General features: G+C 39.5%; 1 protein-coding gene across 6 annotated transcripts in view; it reads left to right on the forward strand.

Annotated features, from left to right (window-relative positions):
- Positions 1–24808, forward strand: part of ANKS1B (ankyrin repeat and sterile alpha motif domain containing 1B) — a 736839-nt gene that overhangs the window by 257184 nt on the left and 454847 nt on the right. For all 6 annotated transcript variants that reach the window (XM_043545507.1, XM_043545504.1, XM_043545515.1 and 3 more), the window contains exons 12-13: positions 11385–11521; positions 24267–24435. In XM_043545507.1, coding sequence (XP_043401442.1) covers positions 11385–11521; positions 24267–24435 — 306 coding nt within the window. The remainder of the gene's footprint in view (positions 1–11384; positions 11522–24266; positions 24436–24808) is intronic.

The raw sequence follows: 24808 nt of genomic DNA on the forward strand, positions 1-24808 counted from the left end.
ACCCCTGCAGGTTTTTACCCTCTTCCCCTTTGGGTGGGGTACCTGCAGTCCTTAGATGCGGGGGAAGGGAGTCTCCCTCCCTACTGAGCAGGGTACCCCTTACTTCAGTTCTGATTTTCCAAGTCTCACAGCTCCGCTCCGCTCCGCTCTCCTTTCTCCTCTTTCTCTGTCTGCTTGAAGCAGGAGGTTTTATTAGGTTCCTAACAGGGCCTTAATTGACTGCAGGTGCTCCAAGTAATCTGCAGTCACCTTCCCTAGTCTACAGAGAACCACTCCTTAATTAGCCTTGAGTTTATATATTTCCCATCTAGCACTCTCCTACTGCTCCCTGGCTCTTCTGTATCACACTAGATGGAATCATTAACTTCAGACAGAATAACAAGTTAATCAGCATCTCCTTTCTCCCCAAAATGTCTCTCTGAATAGTGCAAATGTGGGAGAACCCTTCTGAGAGCACATCAGAGAAAATGTGTTTTTCAGGCTCTTCAAAAAGATCATTCCATTTGCTCTGCACCAGTCCGTACTACCATTTACATTGGGGTGGGCAAACTTTTTGGCCTGAGACCCACATCTGGGTATGGAAATTCTATGGTGGGCCATGAATGTTCATGAAATTAGGGTTGGGATGCAAGAGGGGGTGCAGGCTCTGGGGTGGAGCCAGAAATGAGGAGTTCAGGGTGAAGGAGGGGGCTCCAGACTGGGGCAGGGGCTTGAGGTGCAGGGACGGTGAAGTCTCCGGCTGGGTGTGTAGGCTCTGCGGTGGGGCTGGGGATGAGAGGTTTGGGGTGTAGGAGTGTCTCCCGGCTGGGATCGAGGGGTTCAGAGGGTGGGAGGTGGATCAGGGCTGGGGCAGGGGGTTGGGATGTGGAAGGGGCTCAGGGATGCAGGCTCTGGGCGGTGCTTACCTCTAGCAGCTCCTGGAATCAGCAGCATGTCCCTCCTCCGGCTCCTACGCAGAGGTGCAGCCAGGGAGCTCTGCAGGCTGCCATGTCCACAGGCGCCACCCCTGCAGCTCCCATTGGCCGCAGTTCCCAGCCAGTGGGAGCTGCGGGGGTGGCTCTTGGGGCGGGGGCCACCTGGCTGCCCCTAAACGTAGGATCCAGAGGGGGGACATGCCACTGCTTCTGGGAACCATGCAGAGCAGCCTCTGACCCCGCTCCCCAGCTGGAGCTCAAGGGCCAGATTAAATCAGCTGGCAGACTGGATGTGGCCCCCGGCCCGTAGTTTGTCCACCCCTGGTTTACAAAGTACATCATATCACCCCATGCAGTGGAGCCCACCCTTCCTGAGAGGTGGTACCTAGAGCAGCCAGTAACAAAATAATTCTAGTGGAGCTAAGCAAACCTTGCTTCTCCCTTTCTCATCCACACACCATTCCCCTCCACTTATTGGAAGAGATTTGAGTGATGTATGTGTTTGCATGCAGAGAGTGACGCAGATGCTGGCCTGGCAGCCACCATGTGCTAGCAGCTGTGACACTTGCAACAAGAGTTACAAGATTACTGCATGCACAGCCACCCAGCCGCACAGCAAAATAATACCTGGCAAAAGCGCAAAACAAACTGCCATAAAACATATTTGGACCAGCAGCTGGCAAGGCCATAAAAAAAAAGCCAGCCACACCAGTGAAAAACCACTAAGGTGGCAATCCTAGTTAAGTAGGGAAATAAACTATAGTGGCACGTCACCTTTTTATCTGTACAATTGTGCCCACACTAGATGATGTAATGGTATAACTCAGGGATCATCAACCTTTGGCACGTGGCCCGTCAGGGAAATCCGCTGGTGGGCTGGGACGGTTTGTTTGCCTGCAGCATCTGCAGGTTCGGTCAATTACAGCTCCCACTGGCCGCGGTTTGCCTTCCAGGCCAACGCGGGCTGTGGGAAGCGGCGGCCAGCACATCCCTGAGCCACGTGCCAAAAGTTGCCAATCCCTGGTATAACTCTTTCAGAAGAAGTCACTTCCCTAGCTGGAATAGTTCTCCTGGTTGAAAAATTGTATGTAGAGCAGGCTAAACCTTAACTAAATTGATATGCTAGTCTTAGACCCATTTAGTAATGTTGAAGAAAAGTGTTGCACTGGACATCTGCCCGACTTCTATAATGACATAAAGCCTACCACCCTTCATGTCATGCCAGGCATGAACAAAGCCCTTCCTGAACCTGCTGTGGGAAGGCTTAAAAACCCCAACTCCACCTAAGCCAATCTGGGTAGTAAGGGAAAAATTCCTTCCCAGCCCCACTAAAATAGGGGCGGCAGGCAAAATGCCCACAGCAGGTCTTGACCAAACCTGGTATTTCACCACCTAAAGAGAAACAATAGTTTCTTTATAGCCAAGGTTATTGTTAGCTGTCCATTATAAGCTTGATTTGACCATCTTCTCCTTTCATTCTCTGTGACTTTGACAGAATTCAAGTGGTTTGTCTGAAATTTCTCATATATGATCCTCTGGCAAAGGAGACATTTTTGGTAATGTTGGGCAAAAAGATAAGATGTGACAGTTCGAAAAAATCAGAGGCATTTCATTTTTGTAAAAAAAATATTTTTTGCAACATTGTAAGCCAATGTCTCTAGTCTGGTTAAGCTGTGCAAGGCCAGAGATTTGGAGGGGATCCGTATGCTTCCTCTGTCTTGGGGGACAGGAACACTCCCTATGCTGGTAACTGGATGTGGTGAGTGGATAGGATCTGCAACTATGGCTCTACGTCACTGGAGGATTCACCCATGTTGGGGGAATCTCTGCTGCCTGGATCCACCAGGTTTAAGTCCCCTTTGCTTCAGGGAACCAGGTCATATATCCAAAAAAAAAAAAAAAAAAGCTTTATCTAAGAATTCTGTATTTGATTTAATTTTCTGTCACTGGAAATGATGCCTTTGAGTATTTTTGCCAAATTTTTGAAGGTTAATTTTTAAATTATTTGCTGTAGATTTTTGCAGCTCTTAAAAATCCCTGAGCTTTATGCAGACTTCATATAGTCTGTGGCCTCAGTGGGGAGACTGTAAGCTCCACTAGTTGAAACACTTGATGTGAAGAATTTTTAAACGTCTCCAAGATTCACTTCTAGATTTTAGTCTTTTAACTTTCTTGAATTTGGCTTTGAATGTACAAAATCCACTGGTACAGCCTACAGAATTCCTTAAATCTGGAGCTTAATTCACTGGGTTGAAGGACTTAAAAGATTCTGAAGCCCTAGAGTTTAAGAAATTGCGCTGCTGTCTACCAAGCAGAAGATAAATTTGATGAGAGTACAGCAGTGTAGCTAGTATATGATGTTGTTTAATTTACATTTACTAACCTGTTAGAGAAGGTTCTACATTACATGGGACTATTTTGTTCTTGGCATATCTATAAAACAAGAAAAAAGACTAAGGAGATTCCCAGGAAAAATTTTTTAAAACAGAATTAAAATTGTAAAACCTGTGAGAAAATCTTACTAGGATGTTAATTATCAAATACTTAAAATTCTGGATTTTAAAAAAAGTCTGTATATTTAGATAGGTAATGTGTACATCCACAGATACAGCAGATATTTTTTATCAGTGCTATAAACACTCATGCTTTAATATCATAAGCCAACAACTAACAGTATTTCTTTCACCTTCCTCTGAAGCATCTTGTCCTGGCCAATGTTATAGAGAGAATACTGAGCTAGATGGACGACTGGTTTGACCTGATATGTCAATTTTCTGTGTTGCCATGAAATTCATAAGTACAGAATCAACAAATTATGTTAATTTTGACCATGTATCAGAGGCTATCCCTGTATGTATACAACAACCCCTTACACTTAACCAATATACCAATGTACAATTAACCAATGTACCAAAAGACCTGTTATGCATTTTTAATATGAAACAAAACCTCACTGTGAATACTTATACAAAAAATATTAAAATAATGATATTAAGGTTGTAAAGTCAAAATGAGAATTAAGGTAGCTGACACTTAACTATAACGTGAGTATCTTAACCTTAACCAATAGTTACCAGACTTTGAAACACTTAGTTATTACATTTCATCCTTATTTTAGAACTTTCAAGCTTCCAGATGTTTGGTTTATTTTATAATTGCAGTGTTTTTAAAAGGAGTTTTATTAAGTAATTGATGCTTGTTAACACAGAATGAAGGTTGTACATATGTAATGTTGTCTGGAAACTACATTGTGCTGTTGTACAGCAGACTGGATATAGGCGAATACTTCAGACTTTTACTTTGAAGACTGCTAAAGTCTGGTGATTACCGAGAGCAATCTCTGGAGGCTACTGTCAACTCTGCTAAAGTAGATTAGGATGGCTGACTCAGATGACATATCTCTGGTTGCATTCGGAAATGGACTGCAAATAAAGCATACCTCATCTGTCAGCCACTAAAGTTCTGACAATGCTTTCAGAACAACAAAGTCTGTCTATATATGCACTTTGCAAAATATTGTACTATATACAGGGTAGAATTCAATGGCCCAGTCCTGCTCCCACTGCAGTAAAGGGGAGTTTTGCTATTAACATAAATATGAGCACAATCAATCCTCAGTAACATCCTAGATTGTTCTCTTTGGGGTACAGTTTGCTATAGAAGATCAATAGGATGTTCCATTTTTTAATGAATTACTGATGTAATCGAACATTTTGGCATCTATAATGACATTCTTTGCTCTTCATTCACCTTCTAGAAAGCTAACAACTAGAATACCGAAACAAGGAAAATGTGCAAGGTTATGAACTGTCAGTTGTAGACAGTGCAAACGTGCCATGTAAAAATGCAAAAGCCAATACTAAACACTCATAATTTTGAGGTTACAAAAAACAAAAATGGGATAAATAACTGTAGCATTGTTTTGGGAAGTTCTGTTAGGCATCTACTGCTTGCAGAGGCAGAGTACCAAAAGATTATTCAGGAAATAGTGTAAATGAACAATCATCTCTCATTAGTACTTAATGAGAGAGGTCTTTTCAGACCGTTGTTTGGCACTGCTAGGGTTATGCAAATTTGAAAAAAATTGCAAGGTCTATTTTTGCAGGTGGGTGATGAGAGGAAATAAAAAGTTGATAATCATCATACCCAAACTCTCACAGATGATGCAGAAACAACTAACCAGACTCCCTGCTGCCACTGGAATGTACTTCACTAGTAATTAATTCCAAACACTATCTCAAAATAGCTACCAGATCCAGTACCAAGCTAGTTATAGCTACAAGTGCTTTCAAGAAAACAGTTACAGCTATATATTTACTATCCAACTCAGAATAATGCTAATTCAGGTTTAAGTACATAGGAAACAAAAGAAATTCAAGAGAACAAATGCATATAGTTTAGCGCAACCTGTTCTTCCCATATATCAAGTTTAGCTACTCACTGATTCCATGCCTGAGTCTTCAATGTGCTCTTTTTGCATTTTCTCGAGTAATGTTTCTCGTGTCTTTAGATCCTAAAATATGTAATTTGTCCCGGTCTTTAATTCTGAGTTTTGTACCCTGGGGGTAGCTATGCATTGGTGGGGGGTGAGGATTCACCTATGGGGTTCTGCTAAGGAAGGACAGCTTTTACGTCTGAAGCCCCACACTGGTGGAGTCTGCCTGGAGGAAGTACTGAATCAGTGAAACGTCTACAAGTTTGGGAACTGCTCTGCCCAGTTTTGCGCTTGTGCTTGCTGGCTCCAGCATCTTCAGTGGCTTGGGCCACTGTGCCTCCATTCCAGGGTGTTTACTATTGCTGGAAACAGCAGTCTGGCTTGCCTAATAGATCCCAAGGGATAAATCAAGCCCATGTTGTATGGGACTCCCACTTTTTTTTTTTCAGGTAAAACACATTTTTAAACACAGCTATGTTTGAGTGCAGAATCCTGTTCTTTTTAATCATTGGTGCACTAAAGTCATCATTTTACTCATTTTTCCTTCATAGATGAATGCGCAATTCATGGATGTCTATGGAAGCTTTCATTATTGAAGGGAGTGGTTTCATTTTAGCATTCGTTGTGCTTTGCCAATGACTTCATAAAATAGTGCTAATTTCCTATAGCACTGTACAGACAATTGTGTTGAAAATCATTAAGATGAAAGTTTATGATAAAATCTTTTCAGAGCTAGTGTGGTTATTTTCTTATTTTTAATTTTTTAAAAATGTTATGACTGCCTTTGTTCTGCAACATGCTGAGTTTCAGGAATGTTTAATTTCTAAATCTAAAATTCAGAAGAGATTTGAATGTTGACAAACTATATATGGTCAGATTCACCAATATACTCTAGTTGTTTTACACAACTCCAGAGACAGTGTGACACAAAACAGCTGGAAACTGCTACCAGCTAAACCGTATTTACATCTGATTTGTGTCACCAAAGCAGCACACCAGTTTATCTGGCCCCAAGATACTATATTAAAAAACATCAGTAGAAAGCTGAGGAAAGTGTCTGATTTTAGCAATGTTGTTTGTCAAAAATTTACTGAATTGGTTAGGCATTTTTTAAAACGGTATATTCAGGAATACTCAAGTGTTTTAGAAAGGGCCTAGTTTTCTGCTTGGTACTGGCATACTTATTGCCTGCTTAATAATAATTAACAATATAATAAATAGGCACTATATGAGTGCAATGCTGTCTATCATTTGGGTATCTTAAAATACTTGGCAAAGATGAGAATGACCTTCTGGGTCAGGAGATTTTCAATGTACAGTTGTTCCCCCACGTACAGGAAAATAAAAAACTGCTGCTGTATAAATTACATTGATACTTTGTGTACTACTGTTCATACGATAAGTTTGCTTTCTTCTAATACTGTAGCATATTAAAGGACACAGGCATCAGTGAATTCATATTTTAATTGATGTTGTAAGGTCTGGTTTCCACTTGCCTGATTTCTTTATAATTCTAATTAAACCATTAATTTATTGATGTTTCCTTTTCATATGTAACAGTACATTTACATAGCAAGGGGAGAACAACATAGTTTGCAGCTGTAATAAAGAAGGCAAGCTATTTCTGATTTTTGTCATTCTGCTTTTTATAATTTTGGGAGGGAAACTGTAAATTTTCCTAGATATAAGCAACCCTAGTATGTATAAACACTAAGCAGTCACCACTAGCATGAATGAGACCTTCATTCCCTTCCATGACTTTTATTTCCTGTTGATCTCCTGGTAGCCTATAAACTCTAGGCTAGAAAAGGATCAAATATTTCTCATATTGTTTATCATACTAGTAATAATAAGTAAGTTCCATCTTCAGTTAGACCTTTGGAGATAGTGGCCAAGATTTTCAAAAGACTGAGTGCCTATATCTCTGCTCCTAAATTGCTCAAGAATATGAGAGCTGATGGGTACTCGGTACTTTTGAAAATCAAGCGCAACTTATTTAGGTACCTTAATATGAATATAGAAGCCCAACTGTAGGCATCCATTTTGGCAGCCAAAGAAACATCCAGCTAAATATTGAAGACTATTAGAAGGGCATTTAATTAAATACACCACATAATCCAAGTTTTATTTTATCCTAAAGGTCATTGTGTATTTGAACGGATGTTGCAACAATTTGAATCACTTTGGGTATTTATCTTGCAATTGTGTAAATGAAAGGTACGGATGAAGAAATTAACTCCCAACCTTCTTGTCTTATGAAAAGATTAGTTATAGTGTTAATTCTTGTATGTTTACTTTGTTAGAGACACGTTAGTGTATACTAAGAACTAAACTATTTTTTTACATGAACAAGATACCTGGATGACCATATTAATTATGTCTCAAAACTGTGAACTAGGGAGCAGAGAAGGTTAGTGTCCCCACCTTTCTGCTGTTACATAGAACAAACTGAGGTTATACGGTAACTGTGTTGACATAATACATTTACACTTCTGTAACACTTAGCGTCGCAGAGGCATTTGACTGTCCTTCCTGACATTCTGCTTTAAAAAAAGCAGTATTCAAAAATCAAGGTAATCCAGATTAAGTGGATTAAAAATTGGTTAACTGACAGATCTCAAAGTAATTGTAAAAGTGGAATAATCATCCTGTGGGAGTGTTTCTAATTGGGTTCCACAGGGATTTGTTCTTGGTCCTGTTCAATATTTGTATCAATGATCTGGAAGAAAATATGAAATAATTGCTGGAAAAATTCCCACATAATGATGGAGAGAGCTCAGTTATACATATAGATCTGGACTGGCTGGTAAAGTGGGTTTATTTGAACAACATGCTTTTTACCACAGCCAGGTGCAAGTTGTATATGTAGGAGCAAAGAATGTAGGTCATAATTACTTGAGTGGAGACAGTACCCTGGAATGCAGTGACACTGAAAAGGATTTAGGGATAATGGTAGGTAACCAACTGAATATGAGCCCCCTAGTGCAATTCTGTAGTTTAGAGGGCAAATGTAATCCTTTGGTACACAAACCTGGGAATATCAAGGAGGAGTAGGAAAGTAGCATTACCCCTATATATAGCGTTAATGAGACCATTACTGGAACACCATGTCCAGTTCTGGTATCCACGCTTCAGAAAGAATGTAGAAAAATTGGAAAGGGTTCAGAAAAAAGTTGCAAGAATAATCTGAGACATGGAAAATGTGCCTCATAGTGAGAGACTTAAGAAGCTCAATCTATTTGTTTTTTTCCAAGAGAAGGTTAAGAGGTTATTTGGTTATGGTCTACAAGTACTTAAGTGTGCAAGAGATTTCTGAGGGTAGATGGCGCTTTAATGTATCAGAAAAAGACATAACTAGATCAGGTGGTCGCATGCTGAAGCTTTCTAAAAGAATGCTATATCAAACAGAAGTTATGGACTTGATGCAGAAATTAGTGGATGAGATTCTATGGTATGTGTTATGGAGAAGGTGGATTAGATCATAATGGTCCTTTCTCTTCTTAATTTCTGAATCACATCATATGGCTAAATTCTGTGCTAACATGCACCCCGGTGCAACAACTCAGTGAAATTAATAGGACTGCCTGGAATGTAAATCAGCAGCAACAACAACAACAAAGATGTTTGTTTGATCTATCTGGGTGTATGTTTACATATGCTCTCATTTTAGAATTATTTTTTAATAATTTTGGTTATTTTTAATGTAAGAAAATATCTTATGGGGCATATTCTCAGCTCTGCTTCTCTTCATTTGTTCTGCTCATGTGTCACAAAAGGAGCAAAAAATGACCACAAACCCCTAACATGAGGGAGTTCATAGTGGGCACTGATCAGAAATGGCTTCTATGACACCCTACCTGTGAAAGCTGGTGTGTTAGGGGTAGGGAGAGAACGTGACTGGCGCATGGATTATCCACTGGAGATTACTCGAATGCATGCTTGGGGACCATTGGCAGCTGGTGCATGCTAGAACAGCCCCTAGACTACTATAACTTTTCCTGGAACTGGCAGAGAATCAGACATCAATAACTGGCTCACTGTCAGTTTAGTCTCTGGCTGCCAGCTCACTTTCCACTGGATGCAGCAGAGTCTGGCCCTACTGTTTCAAGGGTAAATTGCTTCCTTTTATCTTGAATTGCTGCACTGAAATTTATATTAGTTTGAATGTATTTACAGTTAGGGCTTTCATAAAAAAAACTACCTAAAAATATTTTCTTTGGTCCTATTCCCAACAAACAGAAAGGGAAAATAAATTAGAGCATTATAATTATGCAGTAATTTATATTACAAAAGAAAATTAATTCAAGGCTTTTTATTATTAATGAAACTGCATACCATATACTTAAACTAGAAAATATCTTTGCTATAGTTGAATTGGTAATGATTCTCTCTCTTTGATGGAGAAAACCCATGTGGTACATCATTATTGGTCATCTGATGGTGGGCCATACAGTGAAAATAAAAAGCTGTTCACAATAAGGACATTGTTTATAAGAAACAACTACATATCTTAGAGACTAACCAATTTATTTGAGCATAAGCTTTCGTGAGTTACAGCTCACTTCATCGGATGCATAAGCTTATGCTCAAATAAATTGGTTAGTCTCTAAGGTGCCACAAGTACTCCTTTTCTTTTTGCGAATGCAGACTAACACGGCTGTTACTCTGAAACTACATATCTGATGCTTTATTCCCTTGAGAAAGGACAGAGGGTCTGAAATGTTGAGCTGTTGGGTTTTTTCAGGGTGCTTGCATAATCGAAATACATTGTTTGTAGAATTTAGTATCTAAGAATATAAGGTTTCAGAGTAGCAGCTGTGTTAGTCTGTATTTGCAAAAAGAAAAGGAGTACTTGTGGCACCTTAGAGACTGACCAATTTATTTGAGCATAAGCTTTCGTGAGCTACAGCTCACTTCATCAGATGCATTCCATCGGATGCATTCACTGAATGCATCCGATGAAGTGAGCTGTAGCTCACGAAAGCTTATGCTCAAATAAATTGGTTAGTCTCTAAGGTGCCACAAGTACTCCTTTTCTTTTTAAGAATATAACGTATTCCAATAAACACAAAAGGGCCTGATTCTTATCTACACTACTTCCAATTTATGCTGCTCTGGCGGTGTAAAGAAGATTTTAAGTGGGAATACTATATTTTTGCTCACTTCAAGGCCCCTTGCATGACTACAGTGGTGTAAACTGACTTTATTGGAAGTGAAGAATCAGACCCTAGAGAGTGCACAGGTTTTACATATATTGTAGGCCTGAAGATTGCTTTTCACTGCTCTGGACCTGTAAAGCAGATTTTAAGTAGGGGTAAATTACGTTTACACTCACTTTAAGGCCAGAGCAAGGTAAAGGTGCTTTAGTGTAATTAAGACTCAGGCCCTATATGTATTTATCTTCCTAGAAATGTGTTGTTACATCTCTCCCCTACTCCTCTAACAGGATTCATACTTTGATGTGTATATTTTCAGTGGTGTGTCTGTAACATTAATATACCCTAACCCACAGGAGCATATGGGCCTCAGTCCAACATAGCACTTAATCATGTACTTAATTTTAAGCATGTGAGTAGTTACACTGACTCCTGTGGGACTGCACAAATGCTTTAAATTAGGCACATATTTAAGTACTTTACTGAATTGGTGCCTTGATGGTCTTATTACAGCAAAGCTGACCGAAAAGCAATATGACCGGCAGTTGATATTTAGCCTTAGATTATTCTGATTATAAAAGCAGTATTAGGAACTGTGATGAGTAATTCAGAAAAATGAATTAAACAATATTTTTTTCATTTTGTGTGCACTAATATTTAGGTACCATAGGGGGTGATATATACCAGCTTAAATGGAAAAAAAATGTACTAAAAATATAGGATAAATATGCAGTATTTTCCTCACTGTCTGTGCTCAACAATGTTAATTTTTCAAAGTTGAAATATTGCTCTGTTTTCAAAAGTATTTTCTGATTTTCAAAGACATATACTGTTCTAGAATATGTAGTAGGTTCATCAAAATGCTATTTTTATTCACAGATAATGCACCTCAGGTAGCAATTACTGCACCAGGAACTGGTAACCATAGAAACAGCTCTACAGGCCCAACACCTGACTGCTCTCCTCCATCACCAGACACTGCACTTAAAAATATAGTAAAAGTTATACGCCCTCAGGTAGGTCATCAGAATAAACTCTCTTGTTAGTTGTTTCTGATTCTGTGAACAGTTGACCGTGTGTGCACGCACATGTATGTATGCATGTACTCTGTCTCTAATAAGGACCTTTTGAATATATAAATATAGATAATTTAAAAAATGGAGAAACTGAGATGTCCAAAATATTTTCTGACCCCGGAAAAAGATCTTGGTTATACATGGGGAAATTAAAACCTCTGGGAATATGGTCAGAGAGATGTACAATGTCTTAAAATAATTATACAACTATTTCTTGTTACAGAATTAATGACAAATATTTTTTTTGTTTAATGCTAGTGCTTTATTTGGCTGCCTTTAGTTTTCCTCCAAGTTTCTGTTCTCTTTTTATCCTTTTTTCCAGGCCTCTTTCCCTCTCTATACTTCTGTCCTCTTGATTCCATACCTTTTGTACATTATTTATTTTACTTTCTCTTATATTATTGTTGAGTCTACATAACTTTAAACTTTTCCACATATTTCTAATTCTGTGTATAGAATAGACGAAAGGGTCTTATACCTGCTTAACACTATAGTACCTAAATATCTTCCAGTAGGGCATTAAGCAACGTGACTAACATCTGTCACAAGTTATTTGTTTGTTCTCTTATCCTTTCTTCAGGAAGAGAAGCATATGCTGTGGTGTGTCTTGTTTTGGTTGTATTAATTTTTTATAAGACATGTTACTATGTATCTGTTAAAGAAGGCAAGGTCAAAGAAATGTCTTATATTTTGAGTAGAAGGTGATGAGGTTTGTGATAGTCTTTTAGTTCTTGGAGAATTCACTCCACAGGCTGGGGCCAGCTCCTCCCCCGCAGATTCTGTCTCCCACACGGATGAGTTTTGCCCTTATTGTAGAGAATTCTGTTGTGCCAGAGAGCAAAGTTGCTGAGTACAATCTTCATCCCAGAGCTTTAGGTGGTCTGTTAGCTAAAATGGGCCCAGGCAATGCAGTGCCATGAAAATAAGGACCTAGACTTTGAACTTGATTCAGTAGTCCATGGGAAACTTGTGGAGAGACCAGAGAGGCTGAAGACTTCATGCCAAGGTATATCGTCACATTGCTATAGTCCAACTGAGAGGTGACACAGACATGAATGAGTTGATGCCATCCAAACATTGGTCCATCGATGGTAATGGTGTGGTTGTATGTGGTGAAAGACAGGTAGAGCTGTGTGTCATCTGCATATTGGTGCCACTTCAGTTGTCTGACCAATTCACCTAGTGGCTGCACATAGATGTTGAAAAGGACTAGAGAGACAATTGATCCTTGTGGGACTCCATGGTGAGGGTCTAGTGGTAGAGGTGAAGTTTCTCATCAGTACTCATTGGGTGCATGCCTCCAGGAATGACTCAAACCATATTAACACATTACTCTGCTCCCTTGCCACCTCTCACATGAGAAGCAGTTGACCTGGTTGACCGTGTCAAATGCTGCAGATAGGTCCAGAAGGTTGAGAATGGATGTCTGCCCTCCATCCACTGACACCTGGAGATCATCCATTAGTGCCATTATCGCAGTTTCAGTTCCATGTTCTGGCCTGAATCCAGATTGTACTATGTCTAGAATATTATCTTCTTGGTCTTTTTTGCCTTTTCCCAATTGTCTCCCCCTTTTTCTATTTCTGTAGGCTCTCTCTTTCTCTATCTCTCCCCCTCTACATCACAGTGCTATTGAAGTACCTTCTTCCCTCTTAGTTGTTTTTTCTAATAGGAGGCAGGCAGACAGGCACTGGAAATACTGTTGGAACAAGTTGTTGTGTGGTAGTTCATTGAAAATAGCATTTAAAAATCTGTTTTCATCATGATATTGCCAACAGATGGACCCAGAACATTGAATGGTGATGTTCTTGTGCTAGTTCATCTTGAATAGTGTTCATAGGGACTTAGGGGAGGAGTTGTTTGGATTTAAATCAGACCCATTTACGCACTCTCAATGTATATGGTATCAGCGGTGCTGTCATCCTACTGCAGAAGAAAAGGGGTTATGGTCAGAACTTCACCATTCTTGTTAGAATGGACAGTCAACATAACTTTAACATAATATTTAGCCACCCTTTTTGCTATGTAGAACACTTCAGTAGTAGGAAGTATGTAACCTATTGGTCAGTGTGTATCTATGTGTCTGCCTCTGTGCCCAATCCACCGTGGAGATGGATCTCTTACAGCTCTCAGCTCTCCTTCCCCTTTTCTTTCCTGTATCTCCCTTAGATCCCTATCTGCTATGTCCTCCCACCCTTCCATTTAGCTAATCTCCTCCCAACAAAACCCTACCCTAAGAATTTTTAAAAAAGAAATTGTGGAACTAACATGATGTTTGCAAAACATCACTCTGTTAATTCTGGTTATATATTTACTCCCTTTCCCCTGCCCTTTGTCTGTCTTGTCTATTAAGACTGCAAGCTCTTTTGAGCAGGGACTGTTACTCTGACTGTACAGTGCCTGTCTTGGTTGGCCTCTAGGCACTATCATACTACAAATAAATAATAATGATAATATATAATACACACAGATTAATTCATTTTAGGGGTATATTTTGTTCCCTGCTAGGGCCCCTTTACACCATTCTGACAGAGTAGAGAGGTTTTAAGGGGAACAGAAATAGCCTGCAGGGAACACCCCCAGCACAAAAGTGGACTAAACTGCTATACCACTTTTTTCCTCTTCTCTATCCAGCATAGTGACATACTAGGGGAGTGACTGGATGGGACAGCGAGTGCTAGAATGTAAAGTTCTCTGGCTGTTTGGGGCTACTGAGCTCCCCCAGCCCCTGCACTCAGAGCTGCTTTGTCCTTTTGCAAAGGCATACATCTGCCTCTGTCTTCTAGGACCGCACTTTGCCACTACCCACCCAATCCCTTCTGGATCCTTGCTTCCTTCATATTCCACTGCCTTCCCAAGTCCTCCATTCCCTCTAAAAACCTTCCCTTTAAGGCTCTTTTATTACTGTTAGACTCCAGGCTACAGACAGGCTCCCTACGCAGAAAGTTAAGAAGTTGCCTCTGATATGTGTAGGCAGCAGAAGACAGCATCCCACGGATTCCTCTGCCTGCAGACCCAGGGGCTGTGGAGGCCCTGATTTTCCTCAGAAGCAAGCTTTTCCAATTTTCACCATAATCAATAGGCTTTGAACATTCTTTGAAATTGATTCAGAGTTATCATGTTACATACGAACAAACAGAAAAATGGTATGAAGTTCAGCGTATGACTGAGTGAAGGTGAGATCCGTGATTTTTTTTTCTTCATTTTATTCAGACAAATTTTGCAATGGTCTAACTCCATCAAGGATTATTTTGATTACTAAACTTTAGCCTGGAAAAGGAAGTACAACTCCTGTTCATGAGTTATGCTTCTATGAAACACCAAGCTGTCACTCTGGAGTGTTCCTCTCACTCTGGAGTTACTCACAGTCCTTTGTGCTGAAAGGAATGATTGGAAACATTTTTTATAAAATGCCATGTGACATCAGAGTTTTGAATATGAATGTTTAATATTTGTGTGTTTCATAGCACATAATTGCTGGTTTCCAAACACTATCAGAGTGATTCTGTAAGTGAACAAAATCCCACTTTTGGAAACACCTTTGTAAAACTGCCATAACATAGCTTTTTGTTTTGTCTGCTTGATTTTATTTGAACCCCTTATTCTTTTATTTTCAACTTCAGTTTTGTTAGAGTGATAGGAGCTCTTGAACCTGATTCTCATTTACATTGAGCCCCCCTTACACTACTCTGGCAGTGTGAGAGTCCCTTAAAATGGTCGTAAATTACATTTATGCCCACTCCAAGACTTTCTGATACTGGCAGAGTGGTGTAAAGGGGTTCTGTTTAGACTATGATTTAAAGGTGTGTTGTTAGATTGTGAAAGATAGCTTGATCTAAGTTACACCTTCTAAAACTTTAGAGTCCTTTGAGCTTTATTTTGACCACTTACCATGTACTAAAGTACATCTTGTCTTGTCTGCGCTAGAGCTGTAGAAGGTGTTAGACTGATATATCTTTAAATCGTAGTCTAACACAAACCTAAATGAGACTAAGCCCACATGTAAAGTCTTATGTGCATTAGTCAGCACACTGAACAAAGTACTCTGGATTTACAGCAAGTCACTTTTTAATCAGCATTTGAATACAGGTATGTCTACACTGCAATTAGATACCTATAGCTGGCCCAAGCAAGCTGACTCCCAGTCTCTTGGGGCTTGGGCTGCAGGGCGGTTTAAGTGCAGTGTAGGCTTCCAGGCTTGTGCCACAGCCGGAGCTCTGGGACCCTCCCACCTCGCAGGGTCCTAGAGCCCAAATTCCAGTCTGATACAGGAAGTCTACACTGCAGTTAAACAGCCCTGCAACTCGAGCCCTGAGAGCTTGAATCAGCACTAGCCAGCTGCAGGTTTTTAATTGCCGTGTAGACATACCCTAGGTGAGCCACATTCTCTTGTAATAATGTCTCTATAATGTTCCAAGACACAGATGTAAGGCTCAACCATCTCAGCATCTCCTTTTGTGAATTTGTTTTTCTTGGCCTAGCCATTTACTTGTGGAGTCTTGGGCAATAATCATGAATTTCAATTCTGAACTCTCAGAGAAACCTTTTAATATTCTTCATTTATTAATTATAATGTATTGACTACTTTTTCTCTTCATGTCTTGCTAAGGTGGGTTTCATGTGGCTAACTGCAGTTATGGTTTTTGATGTCCAAAGTGTGGACTATTTAAAAAATGTCTCAGGCATTATCTTCCGTGAATAAATGCTCATTTTATGTGAACAGGATTGTTCCTTGATATTGTTGTCAGTGATCTGGTGTTTAATAAGTGGGGGGTGGGGGGTGAATGGGATGGCGGAATGAATTTCAGTATTTGTGACAGGTCACATTTAGATGCAAGATTTTTTTTATCCATCTGAATATTACTGGCTAAAATTGCCTTCCTCTCACACTTGTTGTTTATATTGCTCAACTCCCAAATAACCTCCTAGAAGAATTCTTTTTAACATCTTCTGTTCCGCTGATTTTGGAAGTACTGTCTTTAAAAGAATGGTAATCTCATACACTAGCAGCATATGGTCAACAAGTCTGAGTGCCAGCCATGCTCTGTCACAGCTGGCAGGTCTAGGAGCAATGTGGAGATAGTTTAGGTCTTTAGAGGAGAGAGCAAATTATTTCAGTCACTGTAGAGCCTCTCTGGCTGACACAATGAGTGGCATTGATTTACATTTGCAGAGGAAATTGGATCCAAATGTTTTACAGGTAGATTCCTCCCCACTCACACAAGCATGCTGTAGAAAGGTCTTTAAAAATGGCTGTGGGTAGGCAAAGGAGACATTAGAATCCCAGAAGACCATTTTCCCTCAAAAATTGTGGCTAAAGCCTAAGGACTTGATCATGCTTTATGACACTACAAACATTACCAGGTATGCTGGGAAATGACTTACCATGCTTTTCCATCAATATGTAGTAAGTCATTTTTAAGATGCAGCAATCATCATTAATCTGTGTTACAGTATAGGTGAGAGGTCCAAACTGAAACTGGAGTCCCATAGAGCTATGTGGTAGAAGAAAGGAACTATCATTTACCCTATTTTACAGATTGGAAACTGAGGCTCAGAGAGATTAAGTGACTTGTCTAATGTCACACAAGTAGTCTGTGGTAGAGTTAATGACACTGCCAACATTTCAGCTGAAACAGTATGGGTTGTATCTCAAAGATTTTTTGAGATGTTAGCAGCCAGTTTCACAATTTTATTAACAGATAAACCACAAAGATCAATGTCACTGTCTCCCAGAACCTCAGAAATTCCTAGTAAATGCATAATATAGCTATGATTTTTTTCTATTTTTCTGACATTGAGTCAGGGTTACTTGCAGGCAAAGCTGCTGCAAAGAAAACTGGTGTTTACATTTTTTTTTGTTTGCTTGTTTCTTGCACTTTAAAAAAAAAAAAAGAACATAATTTGTTAGATACTGTTCTGGTGCCTCAGGCTGGTCATCCCATCCTCAGCATTACTCATCTCCACTGATTTCAACTTTCTTTAAGAGATTGATCAAAAATCGTAACAGAATAGCAGGGGACAGTTAAGAAAATCTTGTGAAATATCCAGTGGAACAGCCCTACACAGGTGTGGAAATACTCTACTGCCAGCAGACCCATTAATATAGCATTTCATATCACAAGAAAGAAAGAAAGAGCCAAGTTCTGTGAGATGCTGAGTACTCCCTGCAAAGTGCTGAGCATCCCAGATTCCCATTAAAGTCAAGGTACTTAGCACCTTGCCCGATAGACCCAAAGCCTCGGCATGGACTTAGGGTACATCTCCACTGGAATAAAAGACCCGCGGCTGGCCCAGTTCAGCTGACTTGGGCTTGCGGGGCTAAAAATTGCAGTGTCACATTCCGGCTCAGGCTGGAGCCTGGGCTCTGGGACCTTCCCCCTCGCAGGTCCCGAAGATCCAGCTCCAAACCAAACCCAAACATCTGCACTGCAATTTTACAGCTCCACAGCCCAAGCCTGGCGAGCCTGAGTCAGCTGACCAGGCCAGTCATGGGTGTTTAATTGCTGTAGACATAGCCTTAGTTCCTGATTCTCAGACACTTGTGTTTGTTTATATGGAATTATTTTTAAACCTAAAGTGTTTACCCAAATCTACTGGGAATAGTTCAAAACCTTCCTTATCCTAGTAATACTGAAAGCAAGAACGCTTTATGAAATAGTCAAAAAAGAAATAACAGGTATGCTATTAATGTTTATTTAAAAAGCTAATAATTCATATACACATGATTGCAAGTAGAACAAAAAAAAAGTTCCGTAGTATTCTAAAAATATGTATGAGTCATACATGTTTAGAAATAAAAGTATACTTTATAATATAGTTAGTGAGAAGGCTGATAATATCTCCAGAGTAGAATATTTAGAAATCCTTGTTTAGATACTCAGTGACTACTTAACACCATTAACTAAAATATTATTAATCGTGCACATTGTAATAGACCTTCTCTTTTGACAACTCATTACAAAACATTATTCCAATTAGATGATTTTAATTAGAGTTAAGCAAATATGAAAATAAAAACATCTGTTCAATACACAGTAGTGATGAAAAAAGAAAACAAGCTGTTTGAGTGCATTAAAGCTTTGATCCACCCTTGGTTCAGCAAGGAATTTAAGCACATATCTAAGTTTAAGCATGTGAATAATCCTCACAATTAGTAGTGATTTGTTTAGAGAATATTGTTTCTAAATAGATACTTTTCTCTTGTTGAAGCTGAATTGCCTCTCTGGAGCTGTCCTGTAGTTTTAGTTTTCTAATTCAGTGTGTACATAAGAGTCAGAGGAATTCAGAGTTATTCAGATCTCTATTTACAGTATATGGGCCCAAGCTTGTGCAGTACTGAACATCCTCAACTCTTTGGAGTCTGATACTTGAGGATCAGGCCTGTTATAGGTAAATGGTTGAAAAGTGGATCACAGAATATGTAAAAGCCTCAATGAAAATTCAATAAACATTTTTCAGTGAATGTAGTGCATATACAGTTTGTGAATATGGTGCTTTCTCAGAGGCTAAAGATCCACTGTTAATATTAATCCCATCCTTTCAAAAGGAACCAATACCCACAAAAATGCAACAGCTTTAGTGCATCAGAACAAAGTGGGTGTCACAGGAGGTATAGATAGACTCCTGGCTCCAACCACTAGGTTGTATTATCTTAGTGGTCAGAACAGCACCAAAAGGAAGAGCCAAAGGCATAGCCGGGAGGCAAGCCAGTGGTCAGAGCCAGGAGTTCAGACATAGGCAGGGACTAGGGCTGGAGCAGAACTAGCAAGAATCAGAACAAGGGCCAGCCAAGAAGCGGGCCGAGTACAGATATAAACGTGGAATACATAGAGCAGCCAGTGTGCTGCTGTTGCTACAGGGTTTAAATGATGATCTGTTGGCTCTTCTGATGAACTGGGGAGCACAGTCAGTTTGAGAGCATTTATTGGGCGCAGCTGAGCTCACTGGGTTGCTAGGCACTGAGTCTGGAGGCAGCTGAGTTCCTGACAGTGGGAGAGCTGCAGTAGAGCTGCTCAGAACTCATTGCTGCTCTCTGGCTGAAATTAAGAAATGACAGTTGGGGCCCAAGGAAGAGAAGAGAAGCATCATACGTACCCTCCTTCATTCCCAACCACTGGTGTCAAGCAAAGTGGTGGTCTGAGATAAAGCAGGGGAGGAGGGCAGAACAGCACAGCTGATTGCTGACATTTGGTTACCTCATCCAGCAGAGGAGTCAGGAAGAGGCGCTAGGATAACAAAGAGAAGAGGCACTGTGAATGTACAAGAACAGAAAGCACCGTGGATACTCCATGCACACAACAATACACAAAGGGACAATGGCAGCTGTGCCATCGTTGTGTGTATCAATAACTTTTAGATGTCTCAGGAAGTATGCTAACACACTGTCAGGCCATCCTGAGGAAGTGTGGACCAGCTGAATGAGCAGCATGCCGGAGGTCACATTGTATTAATTCAGAATCTCTTTAGTAGAAACAGAAGTCACTAGGAATCTTTTGATTAGCAATAAAATTAAATAAATTTAGTTTGAGTTTATTGCCTTTATAGTAGAGAATAATTTATGGTTAAAGTAATGCAAACATTAATTTATCCTTCTTTCATTTTTTTTAAATTCCCATGATGTTATGAGGTTTCTGTTGTAGCTCCTTGGGACATATTTGCTGCTAAATGCAGTATATTTACTGCCTGGTGCTCTGAATTCAGATAATAGGCAAAAAAATCAAGATTATCAGTATGAATGCTGAAACTTGCTGCTTTTTTATCTTTAATTTTAGTCATATTTATAATTTGAGATATGAAATTGTAATAGCCATAGCCATGAAAACATTAATGTAGATAATTAAAATGACAGTGTTTCTTCTATGTGTTCATTTATTTTGATGTTTGAAGAGCTAGTTATCTTGGGAGACTGGTAATAGGACAATCAAGTCTTTCCAACTCTAGATTACTAGTTTGAACCAAACCCAGTTCTGTAATGACTAAAAGTTGTTGCCATCTGATGACTGATGCTCTCAGTCCAGATCCTGATAAGCAGATGTACAATTAATACACAGCTGGCACTCTTGTTGCTGCTAATATCAGTAATTAGGCCGAGAATGAAACAGGCATGTTGAGTCTTCCAGGTCAAAATAGAGGTTCATGGGAAGGCACAGGTGTAAAGCCTGAACCATCCCTGCCTATGTTGTACCTGTTCTTTGGGTAAACAGGAGTATTCTCTAGTTTCTGTGGTAATTCAGCACTTTTCATGAGCAAAAATTTCATTTTATGATTATTTACTTTGTATTTGAATAGCAAGGGGTGCAATCTACCACTTTTCTTTATTTTTCATCTTACAAAATGCACATCTTTTTATAATGTAAGGAAATATGAGACTGCTATTTAAATAGATGGGTTGAGAAACCATTATGCCTAGTATACTTGCCTCTTCCAAGGGATCATAAACCTATAGATGGCTCTAAACTGAGAAGGGAGAACCAAGTTAGATATTTTTTAGCATGTGAAATATTTTGGATCAAAAAGCTACAGAAAATTGACTTGCAATGACATTGCTTCATTTTGGACTGATGTCTTATCAAGGTTGTGATGTGGTACATATGAAAAAGGGTGTCTAGACTTTCATTCTTTCTCCACCACTGGCAATTTATAAATGGAAAAATATATTTTTTTAAAGATATATTCTAGTTCATACAGGAACTAATTCAGGGAAGTCCTATGGACTATGTTATTCAGCCTTTCCCCTGAGACCATGCCTCATGACACCAATATTTTGACCCTAAGCTCCTGCAGAGGAGCTTATAGGCCATCAGTTTTCTCATAAAGAGAAATTTTGGCAGTTTTTAATTGCAGCAGATAAGGCTACCCTGTGAGTTTTCATTCTCGGTACTTCTGCTCTGACTTAACTTTGTACTAGGTAGATTTGTGCTTCTAGCCGCAACTAGCATATATTAATGAACTATTAGCAGATTGTAATAGCTTGACATTTTCTAGGACCAGGGATAAGAATCCTCTATTGTGCCACTAATGTTCAGGTGCTAGAACCATGCATAACTATACTAATTGCTGCATGCTGGCAGGTGGTTCTTGTTAGCTCCAATCTGAATATAACAGAATTAGACTGCCTGCCCCTCTAGGGAAAAGGAAACTAAAGGCTGAGATAGAGAAGTTTCTGTAGAAGAACCCTAGGATTAGAAACAAATCTTGTTAAGTTTTGGTTTTGTTGATTTAAATAATAATGTCAAAGCCCAGGAAGAGGGTAAACTTGAGCTCTGTGTACGTGTAGACTATATTCAAAGCAGAGTAGGAAGGTTATCTGCTTACCCATCTGTTAGTATGTTAGGTGGATTTGCAATCCCAGTGTTCTGCATGCACAGGAATATTGAAGGAATTCCAAAAATCAGTCCTTTGCATAGTTGTACTAAAAGACTCCTCGCTTAGATCTAAGTGCTCAGGCATCTTTGCCACAGTAGGGTGAAAGCACCTACATATAGACTACTGAGGCTGTAGCTACTACCATCTGCAGGTTAGGCTGCCTTATGAAAGTAATCAGACTTATTATTAAATGGTCATTTAAAGCTGCATAAAGCGTTCCCTAAAACCAGGAAAGCATCACCTGTGGTTCCCTGCCATGCAGCCCTGCTCCAACAGTTGTGTAACATGTGACCAAAAGGGAACCCTTCTGGCCTACTGTAATATCCCTCTCTCCCCTTTGCCAATTGGGATTAATGATTATGGCCCCTTAGTATCAGTGTGGGGGGAATTTAGGAGGAGGACAAATCCTAGGATCAGCAAGAGATCACTTCTTACCAGATAAGTCCTGGAGACTTACTTGTGCAAAACACTTAAGTGCGTGCATCCATCCCTTTGAAATGAATGGAATAGCTTTTTCAAAGATTTGTGCATGAGGTTTGCGCAGAAACTTTCAAAGAAAAGCCACTGTAGTGTATGTCATTCTAGACTAACGTGGTAAATCAGATGAGCAGTAATAGGCCAGCTGGTGGCAGTGTGGTGAATCTGCTGCTGCTGTTCTGACTGGCAACTGATATAGGACGCCAGGAGGGGAAGTTCCATGGCAGCTAGGAGGATGACTGGAGGCCTGGAAGAACAAAGATGGAGGTGGCTGCCCAGGGTGACTGAGTCGGAGATTCCAGAGCTGCCTAAGTGAGGTTGGGCCTGTCTCAGTTTAAGAGTAACTAGAGTCCTGTATTTCATGTGAATAAACCAATTATACCAGACATAACTCCATGACATCAGCTTCTCTCAACAGAAGAAACTGACCTACTGCAAGGCCCCCAAATAAGAAAACTTCTTGCAACATATCCCTTTTAAACATAATTATGTCACTGCTGAATTGCATTTTAGCAAAAATAAATGGTGCCCTTGTGTTGCATTTTTGTTCAGATCAGTAGTTTGGCTAAGACCCATACCAGTACCTCTTATTTAAAGCTATTTGATGCGGGAGTCTGTCCACCTTCATGAAAATCTTCACAGCAATTACTAGCCCTAGGAAGGAGCCTTGCAAGCCATACATTATTTTTTGGATTATTAAAGAAGTTAATTCCCCTCCATAGACTGCAAACTAGTTGCAGCTGCGTGCCTTTTCTTAACCTACACAACTTTTTCAGTTTTAATAGGACATAGTCAATTTATATTATGCCCAAAATTTTGCGATTGAACAAGAAATCTTTTACAAAACCTGAGCCAAATTACGTTTCAAGATTATTTTTTTAACATTCCAATGGAAACAGTTGCTTTTTAGCAAAATACATTGTTTTCTGTATTTGTAATATAAACATTTCAACATTAATAACCTCAAAATGAAATGGGCCATAAGCAAAAGTGAAAATTACTTCATTGGGCTAATTGTACTTTAGCATTTTGTGCTGAGTAAGGGGTCTGAGTAGCCACATGGCCGCAAGAAGAGCCATTGCTCCTAGGGTAATCATCTGCTACCGGCCCTCACCGGGAGCAGATTCTTTTCTTCAGATGATCTCTACATATGCTGTGCTACCCTGGCATGTTGAGAGGCTAACCAAAGCTCCACCTCCATTTTTGTACTTTCAGTTTTAATAATATGCAAATAGGTGAAGGAATGAGTGTTTCCAATATATGGCTTTTAAGATGACATTGTCCCTTTAGTTCTAAATAAGCTTTTAGATCTTTGAGAGTCTTTGATTAATTAAGCTCAGCCTTGCCTGCAGTCAAATTTAAGAGTCTTGCCTGTATGAATAAACATCAGGGGGCTGCCTGACCATGCTCAGTGGAATTTATTTACTATTATTACTGGTTTGTTACTTTCTAGACCATCCGTGAGATAGATCTAAATGTTTTGCAAGATATATTGTTGAGTGGAGCAAAAGCTCAGAGCCAGCTATCTAGCTGCTGAAAGGAGTGCACCTCTATGTTTTAAAAAAGGATTACAATTAATATAGGTAAACCTGTAGAAGCATGTTATCTTCCTAAGCAAAAATGGTTCTGTGATTAAGGTGACAAGTATGCAAAACTACTGTTCAGATTTTGGAGAAAAAGTTAGATCTAAGTCACCACAGCTTGTCTTGTTTTTGGCTAAATAAATTTTTTAGAAAGAGATGAACTCCAATTATGTGGGGTGAATGTCAAATAATGAAGATGGGGGAAATCATCTAATGTCTGGGGTTAATTAGTTACACTTTGAACTCTACTTTTTCAGCCCAAACAGAGAACATCAATAGTATCTTCTCTGGAATTTCACCGACTAAATCACAGCCACGATTATTTTGAAATCAACTCATCCATTGGATATGCAAGCTTTACTTCCAGTCCTTCAGTCAGTCCAGCTAATTTTTCCATTGGATCAATTGAAGAGAATGAACTTTTAGGTAAGAAAACAAATAAATTTCTTATGAAGCCAGGGAAAGGAGAGACATTGGGTACTAAATCAATTGAGCAAGATATCAGTTTTGTACTTGGAAAGGTTTTCATGAAAAAACAGAATATAGCTTGGTAATGTTCCATATAATTTTAACAGAATAGAAATTGGCAATATTTGTACTGAATTTTTTTTCCCAACAAAAAAGTGATGCAACATCTACGTTTGACTGGGGAGGAGGGAAGTTTGACTGTGAAAGGGCAAACCTGTGTCTGACAATTTTCATGCAACTCTACAAGTGATCTGACACAATCCTACCACTATGATTAAAATATATTAGCTTTTCCTGGATTTTGGTTTTAATAAGTCTAGATTCTTTTTAC

This window comes from Chelonia mydas, chromosome 1 (assembly GCF_015237465.2).
Source record: "Chelonia mydas isolate rCheMyd1 chromosome 1, rCheMyd1.pri.v2, whole genome shotgun sequence".
Lineage (NCBI taxonomy): Eukaryota > Metazoa > Chordata > Testudines > Cheloniidae > Chelonia > Chelonia mydas.